Source organism: Saccoglossus kowalevskii, chromosome 4 (assembly GCF_978046115.1).
Source record: "Saccoglossus kowalevskii chromosome 4, keSacKowa6.1, whole genome shotgun sequence".
NCBI lineage: Eukaryota > Metazoa > Hemichordata > Enteropneusta > Harrimaniidae > Saccoglossus > Saccoglossus kowalevskii.
The window spans coordinates 37,764,502-37,777,025 of record NC_140644.1 but is presented as its reverse complement, the minus strand read 5'-3'; the positions used below and the strand labels follow the sequence as shown (position 1 = coordinate 37,777,025).

Sequence of the window (12,524 nt, the reverse complement as noted above, 5' to 3'; positions counted from 1 at the left end):
ACATAGGAATCAACACATACCATACCATTGTGGTTATTTACATATTGTCGGAACACTGAAACAATTTAAAGTCTGACCAATAGCGTGCAGAACAGATACGTAGCGCCTGAAATTGTTCTTCAAGTACATGTGGATGAAGACACACATTGTCCACGTTAAATTTAAACCTTACCAGACATAACATATCAGATGATTCGTGAACTGCACTCTAAATGATATTCATTTCTTCATTAACAGTCCGAGAAACATTTTCAAGTTTCCGAAAAATGCGCATTTTGCTTTATTTTTAATAGAAAAAAACAACATTTTGAGAACTTTCACATATTTGCAACATTTTAGCAATAATAAACAGTTTTCATAAAATGTGCCCCAACTTGTATACATTTACGATAATTTTGTGTCTTTTTCACAATATTGTAATCATACCTTATAATTTTTGATTATTTGCCAAGATAAAATTCAAAATTAAACTATGTGAAATGACAGCTCACCAAAAGCCGAACTCCTGACAAATTTTGTAAGACCACTTATCATGCTACTGCAGTCTTTGTGTGAGGGAGTTTGCAAGAAATTTTTGACATCTTTGTTCTGGCCAAAGGTTGTCAAAAAAATTTCTGACATCTGTACTCTGGCCGAAGGTTGTCAAAAATTTCCCGACACCTGTGCTCTGGCCGAAGGCTGTCAACAATTTCTGACATCTGCGCTCTGGCCGAAAGTTGTCAACAATTTCTGACATCTGTGATCTAGGCCAAGGTTGCCAGAAATTTCTGACATTCATATTCAGAAAGTAAAAAAGACCACACCACCTAGTTCTCGTTAGGAAGTATTTCAATTTATTAAATATTAGTACTAAATTGAAAAAAGCAATTGTAATCAAATACAGGTCTATGTAAGTGAACATTCTGTGTAAAATATATCACCATAACACAGGGAATAGAAAATACAATTACAAGCAGCCTGTAGGCTGAGATAGTTCAGCTGTTATCAATGTACATAATTTTCAATTAAAGAACTGAAGATATCATTAGAAAATGAACAATATGTATAGTATCAAGCAATGGGACTTGCTGTTTTCAACAAAAATATAACTTAATCAAAAATAAACCAAAAATTACAAAAATATTCACTAAAATAAGAGAATTAAAGATATCATCACAAAATAAACAATGAGAAAAATCCACAAGTAGTACCTATATATGTATTAAATATCAAAGCAATCAGACTTGCGATTTGCAACAAGAAGTTGAAAATGTTACTTTTTACTAAAACTTACAAAAATATTCATCAAAATTAATATCAAAGCAATCAAACTTGCGTTTTTTACAAGAAGTTGGAAATGACGAAAATATTCACAAAGAATTGAGAATTTAAAATCTTGACATGAAATGACACATGCATTGTCTATAACAATACGCAAGTTAATGACACTAATTATGTGGGTCCTGTTCTGTGTCATCTTCAAGGAAGTCTGCAACTCCATCACATCTTACTTTACAGTAGTTTACACATTTTTCGTTGATATCGACTCCAACAACATTTCTACTGTGCAGAAGCCCCACCATTATACCAGTTCCTGTTACATAATAGAATGAGACAAATTTTAAACTTTTAAAATTTTCACTGCACACACTTTTTGAAATGCACATCTAAAATCCAATATTTAAAAGAATACCATAACAGTGTTACCACAGGCACTGAGAACACCCAATCACATGCAATCACACGAATAAGAACAAGTCTGATGACATTGGTCATGCAACTTTAGAACATTCTCCGCTAAAGCTTCATCTTTTAAGCCACCAAAAAGGTCACCAGGAATGCCTCCTAAAACAGTCTATAAGGATAATTTGAGCTTCTCTTTGGAAAACATGCTCAATGGTAAGTTATTTTGGCTATTCACAACAGAAACACCTAATCATTTCAGTAAAGTGGAAGACGTTTTGTTGTATTGAAAGGTGGTTTATAATTTATAATACTGTGAAATACTTCATTTTCGCTGGAATTAATTTTTGCTGAAAAGGCTTTTTGGGCGTTCTTTATGGAATTTATTTTCATTGATTTTTTGATGAGTTGAATGTGAAATACAGGAAATTATAATATATTCGCTGGATTTTATTTTCACGGAATCATCTCTTCAGCGAAAATAAATTTCAAGTGAAAATAAAGTATTCTACAGTAATTTCTTATTTCTAATCACCTGCTCCACATGTCCCATCTAAAATCCATGCTGATTTGCTACTGCAAAGTTTGATGACTTTTTCGTACAGCTGCTGCGGCTTTTGCTTCTTCGAAACAACATCCCCCTCGCCATCTTTTATGACTGACTCTGCTTTTACAATCCAAAAATTGTGTTGTGGCTCATCCACATGGACCTGGTCAAGTGTGATGACTCCATTTTCTGCATAGTACGCAATCACCACCCCATGGACAGACTCTGTTAATATTGATGTTGGTTCTGCAGAGAAAATGTAACAACTATAAGTAACAACTATATTTATTTGCCCCAGCCCCAAGGTGACAATCTAAGTAGTCCATTAATACTATATTATTTAATACGACCTGAGAATAGACAGAAGGATTCATTTACAAATTAGGTAAAACATATATGGCTCACCTTTCCTTGTATTTTCTACATAATAAAATATTTCCTCCACTTTAGTAAAAGTATTTGTTTTTATAAGTTCTCCTTTTATTCTAGTCATCAGACTGGTGTCACATAACAGGACAAGTCTATAATTGTCAATGCTGGTGTTGATTGTTTTTACAGTTATTACCAACTCTTTTATTTCCTCGGTTAGCCATTCCTGGAAAAAAATGAAGTGTAATAACTGACAATGGCTGAATAAGAAACAAGACAGATTTTACTAACTGCTTTGAAGCACGTTTAAATACAAATGTAGCTACATGCATTTTAGCGAATTTGACTCCATGCATGAATTAACTGAATCTAAACTGCCAACAATCTTATTGTTAGGATATATATTGTACTTTATTCTAAATTAGCAACATCTTGAATTACCTGAATTATAAATTAGCTAAAATAACATGTTAGCTAAAAAGACATGTTTTACAGTATTTTAATCTCCCCCCGCACATGCATTTACTTATTTTTTTCACAGCTCTGCGAAGAGCAACTGCCTGGGCACAGAGCTCTGTCTCAACGCCTGGGCTTTCCAGATGCTAACAAAAACAAAAACTGGTACATGTTGGACAGCTCATCTTTTATGTTTTGTTTTTTTTCGGTAATAGCAATAAATTATGACCAGCATTGTTTGATGTGGCGCACATTGACTTGTAAACACAACCCCTCTCAGACAATACATTACTGGAAAAATTAGTGTACTAAAATGCCCTTTCAGCTGAGTTTGGGGTAATAGCGCAAGGTTGCAGCCTCGGTACAACACTCTTTGAGGCACCCGAACTTCTGATAATTTTAAATTATTTTTATGAGTGACAGTGCATGTAGTATAAAATTTTGGAAAAGTGGAAGTGATCGGTTTTTAACAAAAATAAAAAGCAATACAACTTCAATGAATCTAAACTATCATTGTATTATTTTTAAACAACTTATGATAACTATTAATACTTACATCAGGTACATCCACTATTACACAGTCAAAACCATTTGATTTAACACCATTCTCTTTTAAAGTCTTAGGTGACAGCTTCAGTACATCATGGTGCAAAACAATACCTTTTGAACCATCTATACCATATAGGCACTCTTGAACTGTATTCGAGTCCTTATCATTTCTTTTTCTAATACTTTGACAGTATCTGACAAAGGTATCAGGAATATTTGGTCTGAAAGGTAACTTTGTGAACCTGCTCAAGTTCTCTCTTTGTGTCTCTTTTGGAAACAACTCCATGGCTTCCTTCCACGTTTCTACTCCCATCATTTGTATGAATGCTCTTTGTATTAATGAGAGCTTAGTCAGAATTTGGCTCTCTTTTTCAAATGCTGTCAATGACAGGTTTTTGTCTACAACATCTGACACCAATGCCAGCACTGTGTCTGCATCTAAACTCTTTAAGTATTTAAACTTGTATGGCTTTATATCTGGCTTGTGTCCTTGGTCTTTCTTTTTAATTCTTTGTTCTTTGAGATCTCCATCTTCATATTTTTCAAACAGTTCCATAATTTTGTTATAGAGTAAACCATCATAAGATGCCAAAGCACATGCAACGTCTAAAGTTTGGCTGTTCTTATCCTGAAACAAATGAATAGTTAATATATCAAAGTGAACACTTAACTGAAAAAAAAACAGCTCAACTTACAATGCACAGTTGGTTATTTGGTAAAATAAAGCAAATTATTCTGTCGGGTGGGAGCACCTGAAACCCATGTCTGTGAACGAGGTTTCATAAATGACCCTAAATAAGTAAAAATTCCATACCATTTTCCTTGTTACAATGGGTAAAATACATACCCTAAATGCATTGAGTGGTAATTGTTTTGTCCAGGTTTGTGGTATCACATGCCTTTTTAACGCCCTTTTCAACAGACATGCATACCAGACCAGTTTTTTGAGTTAGACCCCTGGGCAAATTATGGCACCTTTATTTCAAAGTTGTGACATAGGCTTCAAGGAGACCTATGAATTCTAACTCAGTTTAGAAAATGGGATAAATTAAGTGAACAGATGCAACATTTTCATATTTTAGCTTTTTTCATACTGAACTCAGTAGTCAGAATTGCTCTGTACAAATATGCCACCCCACAGAACATTGAATGCACCGCAAATCGGCAAAAGACAAACAATTACTTTGTGTCAGTAAGTGAAAACACAAGATACATATACATAAGAGCAACAATACCTCATTCAGTATAACTTTGCACGACTCTTTCCACAATGTTGTTTTTGTATCTTTGGGCATTTCTTTTCTTCTTCCATAACATATCATAACCTATAGGAAGGTGGAAATCATGAAGTGTTAAAATAGTTTACTACAAAAATCTATAAAAATGACAGATGTTGAGCATTCTACCATTGGATCCTTTTGCATGGCGACATGGGGTGAAAAATTCATATCTAAAATCTGACATAAATTTTTTTTTATTATAAATAGAGCTTCACCCCTGTTTTCTATGGAGATATTTGTAAAATATACCATTTTTGCATATTACAAGACAGTTTTTCTTTGAACAAAAAAAGTAATTTATTGATCACTTTTGCTCTAATGAGTAATTATATATAAATAAAATATTGTGATGGAATTCTGAACCTTAGTGGTGGTAGCACACTTGCTTCTATGCTATCGATAAAGAGCCATTGCTCGAAACGTCTAGCTATTTTTAATAGTTATTTAGGACTACGATTACCAAATATTATCTTCAATATATCATAATTTTTTTAGGTTATCTTCATATTATACATAAAAGGAGCCCGAATGAAGATTTGAGAGAAAATGTCAAAAGTAATGATTTCCACAAAAGTTGAAAAAATTATAATAAATAATAATAATTATCTACTATAAAGTGGGGATGTAGGTTGGCGCAGTGACACACTTACTCGCTTTGCATCTCTGCGACCTGGGTTCAATACCAGGCCGTGAAGCGGCTAGGCTTATTTGTTACCTGCATACATGGGTTCCACCTCAAAATCAGAATGTTGTGTTATTGTAACATCTGTTTTATTTTTTGGATCTGTAAGTGGGCCCACCGATCTATAAAAATCCTCAGGTTGGTGGCACAACATTTTTTAGACCCCCCCCCCCATTTTAATTCTCTTTTATCTCTGGTTTCATGATCCATTAACAAAATTTCAAAGCTATCATATTCATCTCAACTGTGCTACCATTAAACCAAATTCTGTCATAGTTATTTTTAGGTATAAACTGTAATTATATTGTGGTAGTAATGTGGGCACAACAAAATATCACACATTTGTTCATGACCTGCTTTTTTGTAACCCTCCTCTAAGTGTTTTAGTTTTTGTGTGTGAATTTGATGAGATGAGAAGACAGTCATCTATTAGAAATGGAGAACCAATTTAAGTCAATTTGATTACTTAATGTGGAATAGTTGTCAATTTACCTTTTCTTTCAGAGAAAGTGCATGACGAAATTCTCCTGTCTTGTTGTGTCTCACCCCCAACCACTTTCTTTCCTCATTATTGAGGCCAGCATAAACAACACAGTTTACAGTTTTGAGCTTTTCATCCTGTGGGAATTTTCTGGCTAACTCCTGAATTGCCAATAATGTGTGTTGTCCACCTATGACATCATATTGGTAACCATTTCTCTAATTGGTAGGGAAACAAAAAAAATAAGATTATGAAGGCAGAGCAGAGCATTGTATTAAAATCAATCTGCTAAGATATAAGTAAACATGCAGGTCACTAATGATTTCCCCACTTAGCCAACCTAGATTTCCAAATACTGCACTCATACCAGTTATAAAAATATGATAGTCCAAAAACTAGATCATAAGATATGCCCTGCCAGAGAGGATAACAGAAATTAGGATCTTATATCTTATTTTATATCTCTAATTTTTTATTTTTAAAACAACTGAAAAAAGAAATTTCAACCAATAGAAGATCTGTCCTAATGGTATTGCTAGCTTCACACATGCATTTCACTTAGGCCTACCTAAATGTTTTGTTTACTGAGTAAACAGAATTAAAAACTTTGGCACATTCACAAAGCAAAATGTGTGTCCGCTTATAGCATACCTAAATGTGGGCTAGTATAGGCAACCTAACCAGGAAGCTGTCTTTTTACAGCTCCATGCCTAAACCCACACAATTCGATCAGCTAGGCCGTATGTTCATCTTCATTCTATGAATTGGTAAGACCCGTACATTAACGAGTACATTAACTAGTGTTTGAGGGGATCATGATCTGGGAATGGTGAAAAACAAATTTGATGACATAGCAACTAAGTTTTATCTATTTACAAAAAGTATATCGATAAATTGGGCTACTACTAAGTGAAAAGTAACTTTTGTAATCAAAACAAAGCCATTTCTAACAAACGCTTGTGGTTCATTCCTTCGTCTTTTTGTTTCCTGTTGCAGTGAATGAGGTTGGATGACTAATTTGCATACATTTAGTTGGGGTTTAAACCCGTCTGTCTTAATGTGTATTTTTCGGATATAGGCTTGACTATCTAAAGAAACAATATTATCAGTATTTCCACACACTCAAAAAAACAACAACAATAAATATAATACCTTAGCTCCATCAAACTGTTCAGCAGAGGAAACATCTTTTACCAATAAACACAGCGGCTGATAGGACTCATCTTTGTATTTTTCCATGGATTTCACTAATTTGTCTAAAAATACTTTATCTGGTACTCTGATTTGTTGGCCACCTTGTAGTGCTCTGACAGATATAAGGAAATGACCTACAAAACATAATGGCAAAAAAGGTAGAAATAAGGTTATTATTCTAAATCAATATCACCAGACAGTTACTTATGCCATTCTAAGACAATCACTAGAAAGATGAAACAGGTAGCATGTTATTTGTAAGTTGTAACTGCAGTGATGATCACCAGAGAGTATAAAGATCTTTCACTGAAATAACACTCTCTGTGAAAATTGGACATGTCATCGTGTTGGAGGCATTTATTTATTTATGTTGATATTATGTAAGCACAGAGTTGATCTTTTATGTGAAAAGATATCTTAAAATATGCTGTTTTTGAGTGTGTAATTAAATCAAAAAAGATCATGAATTTTTTAAGATTTGATTTAGAACCAGGCACCTCTACCTGGAAAAAGATATGTAGTTAAAGTGCAATGGTCTACAATGATAAAAATATATGCACATACCACAAAAAGCATGTTGAACAGTTGATTGTGTATCTTGTTTGCATTCTTCTATATCTGTGTTATATTTTTGACGTTTGAGTGACACCACACTAACATCTTTTGTACTGTCACTGATACGACGTTTGGCCTTTCTGACCCTAAAAATGAGAAATTTATAAAAATGAAATGTCTGTTAGCATATTATTCACAGATTTGGGTGAAAATTTAGTATGTTATAAACACACAAATTTAGTATGTTATATCATGGAGGTCTTTTTTTACCACCATGGTTATATACACACATAAAAAAAAAATCACCATAACATGGAAAATTTGTTTTAAATGAAAAAATTTGTGAGACCATTGATATTCTGACAAAATCCTTGATACAGATAGACACCAGAAATATAATTGCTTAAATTAAAAGTAGAAATAAATATTTTAATGTATTGTTAATGGAGAAGCTTTATACTGTATTTTATTAATTATGCCTGCATAGTCAAGTACATTTTTAAAGACATCAGATAAAAATCACTGAAGTTATGGCACCTGGAAGAAAAACCAATCAGCAACCATATCTCATTAACCCTTTGCACACCATAGATACTTTGTTGCAACAATGTTGCAGGGCCCATTACTAATTTGCATATTTGTACTCCCATTACCCAAAACTTTTTACCAATTCAGTGTGAGCCAGGTAGGTTGACATGTACACAGGGAAAAGAAGACTAGGACACTGTAGTTTCATTTCATTTAAAAAAAAAACACACATTTTATTTCCAATTCACTTGGTTTCTAATTTATGATAACACCGAAATAGGCACTCATTTCATCTCTGTCCATTTCATACCAATGCCGGTCTACGCGCCCGGTAACTTCCTGTCTATGTCTAGCCATGGAACTATAAACCATGGTCTAGCGTATTTATTTGTTTCCCCGACCAACAAATCCAAAAAAATCGTCCGTAAAATATAATTTAAAAAAATCCAGTGGTTCCCCGTCGAAACCAACACCATGTCTTGGTCCTGAAAACTGGTCGTAATGTGCTGGAATGTTCACGTCGGTCCTTTCATTTGACCAGATGTTTGGTGTATTGGCGATGTCATCGGCATCAGAGTCCGAGTCACTGTCGGCATCGGCATTCAACAAGTCTAACAGTTCATTAGTACCGATGTCACTGCCACTGCCACAGTTGGTATTTTGGCATAGCAATTCACATCTCAATCTCCCTTCGTCTATTTCTTCCACTGTAAAGCCTTCAAACTCAGTGTCTGAATCAGACTCATCGAAAAATCTCAGAATTGCGTCACGATCAGTTTGCGATGACAGCTCCGAGTCGGCCGGTTGTTGTTGCATCCCGGTACTAGGGCCCGTAGTCTGCTGTTCGCTCACAGTTTGGAAATTCATCACTGAGTTAACACTTTAAACGTATCACACAAATAGTTGTGAATAATTGCATAAAAAATCCAAAAATACTCGACAGGAATTTAATTCGTTCGATTACAAGTCAGCTGTGTTTACAAACAAATGCAAATACGCAGTGGAGGTCAACTGAATGATCGTGTCTGTCAACCACTGAAAAACCTTGCATATTCCCGCCACAGTCAAATTAGTGTGTAATTTATTCATATCTTCGGAAGAAGTATTCCTTATTTGGCAGGATTCTTTATTAGGAATATACATATGGAACAGTAGGGCGGGAATTACCGGGGCAACGACACAGTGATTGTGTTTAAATATTCAAACCAACGGTAATTGAGGTCATTGGATATTCCCGTTTAAAACCCCCATTTTAAAGCGATATTTGAACACTGTGAATGAAAAAAATACACGGATATCCAGTGGAAATACAACAGAGGCGAAATAAGGACTTGCAGTGAAAAATAGCAACGAAACTGGGATGCCTTTTTTACGGAACCAGCGACTACGGCAATTTTCACGTGTTGACCTCTGCTGGCACGCAAGACTGATTGCGATGACAGTCTGATTTTTCGACATTAAAAACTCGCCAACAAGGAAAAACAACATTTTATATAGGTAATTTATTTAAATAATGTTTCCAGTTCAGATGAATATAAATTTTATATGTATTATGCGTTTATTTTGGATAAAAACTGCGGTAGAATAAATGAACTTTCACCAAACATGCCGCTGTGTTTGTTTATTTATGCAAATTGTCACAGCTCTTCACAAACACCGTCCGAAAAACCCGTTGTACAAGAAAAGTACGAGGACAATTCGTATATAATTTTCAGTCTGAACGTACCTGTATTTCTAATTATTTTCATCAACAATTTATTTTTTCATGCAAAGATCATGGGAGATCAGAATCAACTTCTGTTTCAATCTATGAAATACCGGCCGTTTACGGCCGCATTGGGATTTTGACAGCGCATTAACGGGTGGCCTTTTACGGCCGGATTGGGTTATTTTTGGTCAGAAATAAGCGGCCGTATATGGCCGCATTGGGGCGCAAAGGGTTAATTATGCATTGCAGTACTCCAATATCAAATTTGGTTATCCTTGCATGTTTGTTTGTAACATATATAAATTATAAAATGATTAGGAAAATGACAAAATCTTTCCACTACCATACCTTACCTTCTATATATACTACAGGCAAGGTAAAAAGCACATCAGAAACATTTCATTGAACTATCATGAACAAGAACATTTACAAGAAATACTCTCTGTGATTGGGTCCCTTCATTTAGAAGGGGACTTTTTGATTGGTTGTTTGCAGGATTTTGTACATATGGGAAAACTGCATGATATTCACCATGGTTTTTGTAGGAAGGCCGAGTAGCCGTCACAAAAGGGCGTGGTAAACGATAATGGGACTGATAACAGAATAAATATGGTGGTATGAAAATAATTCAATACTCACGCTTTCTCAAATGACTTATCACTGCTCTCACTACATGAAGCACTGTCACTCGATAAAGACATATCTTCAACATCACTACAAGAGTCACTGGAATTTCCTGGAGCAGTATTTCGTTCAGTATTTGTAGAAAGCATTTCACTGAACAAAGAAACAAACTCTCTTACATTACTTGTTTCTTTAAACTTTTTGCTATACTGTGACTTATTCCATTCAAAGTATGTACGTTCCAATACATATGGGCAAGTAATGGAAGATCCAGAATCTGAATGAAAAAAAAACTGCAAAAAAAAGAACATATTGACACTATTATAGCCGTACTCTAGGTGAAATTAAACAACTCTCTACATTTAATTTCAATTTGTTACATGTTAAGAGGCATTTTTTTCATTGTTTATAAACTTTTTTATATGTAATTAAGACACAATTAAGTTACACAACACTACATACAATGTAAATGCAACATTACTTCCACAGGTTTTATTAAAATGTTTGTTTTTTTATTTATAATAATAAAAATTATGTGTTTGCATGCTGATATATTAGCTACTGGTAATACTAACTTTTATAATATTATTCTGGTACTGTAGAATACTTTATTTTCGCTTGGAATTTATTTTCGCTATTTTCGCTGAAGGGATGATTCCGTGAAAATAAAATCCAGCGAATATAGAATATCATCAAAAATCAGTGAAAATAAATTCCATAAAAAACGCCCAAAAAGCCTTTTCAGCGAAAATTAATTCCAGTGAAAATAAAGTATTCCACAGTATATTACATAAAATCCATGACAACATCTGATCCACCGACTATATGCATCATTCCAGCTCAGCCAATGTGAACTTTCAACTGGAACACTTTAAAGTTATATTGCCTGTTATATTTTCTTAAAAGCTCTTGACAAAAGTGGTTAATTTGATCCATTAACTAAACCCAACTGCACTATTCACGAGATGTGTAGAAGAGATTATCATAAAGAGGATGTTCTAAATATTTAATCGAAAGCCATGCTGGATCATTCTAGTTCACACGAGACAGGCATCGGGTACTGTCATAAATAAAACTTGTACGCAGCAAATGTAAAAAAAACAATGACCGACATTTCGGCAGATGCAAACGTTATAGTGCGATGCAATGCATTGGACAAAGTACAAAAACCATGAATTCAAAGCAAAATGGTTATTTTCGTCTGTTACCAGGAATTCCCCAAGTCAAGCCTACATCACAGCAACCAATCACAGACTAGCTTAAACAATAGCTTTCCCTGACGATAATACTTAGCAACAATATTTCCCCCATGCTAACTTGAAAAATCTTTTGTTTTTGTCTTGTTTCCATTTCCGGTCTGTCTTATAGAAAAAATTCTCTTTTATCTGAACCATCTATGATATACAACAACAGCAACACAAAATCTGATATTTCAGTTATAATTTTGACTAAGCAATACAGAGAATAAAGAAAGTTTGCATAGGTTTTGAGGGGTATACTTTTGGGTCTTTGCCACAGTTTCATGGCTGAAATGTATTTGTTTGGATTTGGATTAAACTATGCCTCAAGGACGGGGAAAACATAGTGATCCAACTACTAGTATTTTTTTTTTTTTTTTACATACGTGTAGTTTAGTTTCCCATTCTCTTTTGAGGGGACCAGTATAATATTTTCAGTAATGAATCCTACACTCATGCATACAAAATGGGTACTACTAGTAACTGTAATTTCTGGGTTATTCACAGTTTTAAGTTCGACGCAGTCATAAAGCACGATACAGTTAACACAGCTCCTACGCCGATATTTATTGATGCTGACATTACGAGGCATAATGCAATGCCAGCATCGATAAATTTCGGTACAGGAATTGGGTAAACTGCATCATGATC

General features: G+C 34.3%; 2 protein-coding genes across 2 annotated transcripts; both read right to left on the bottom strand.

Moving 5' to 3' along the window:
* Window positions 1-810: 810 nt before the first annotated feature.
* On the bottom strand, window positions 811-2,535 carry LOC146747380 (uncharacterized). The gene is made up of 3 exons (XM_085498410.1): window positions 2,490-2,535; window positions 2,198-2,455; window positions 811-1,573 (listed from the first exon to the last, which is right to left on the bottom strand). The coding sequence occupies exons 1-3, from the start codon at window positions 2,533-2,535 to the stop codon at window positions 1,428-1,430; spliced, it is 450 nt and encodes a 149-aa protein (XP_085354536.1). The 3' UTR covers window positions 811-1,427.
* Window positions 2,536-2,560: 25 nt separating this feature from the next.
* LOC146747379 (uncharacterized) lies at window positions 2,561-8,675 on the bottom strand. Its single transcript, XM_085498409.1, has 7 exons — window positions 8,614-8,675; window positions 7,785-7,921; window positions 7,179-7,354; window positions 6,038-6,244; window positions 4,819-4,908; window positions 3,591-4,211; window positions 2,561-2,804 (listed from the first exon to the last, which is right to left on the bottom strand). Exons 1-7 carry the CDS (start codon window positions 8,673-8,675, stop codon window positions 2,580-2,582), a joined length of 1,518 nt encoding a protein of 505 aa, XP_085354535.1. The 3' UTR covers window positions 2,561-2,579.
* Window positions 8,676-12,524: the final 3,849 nt, after the last annotated feature.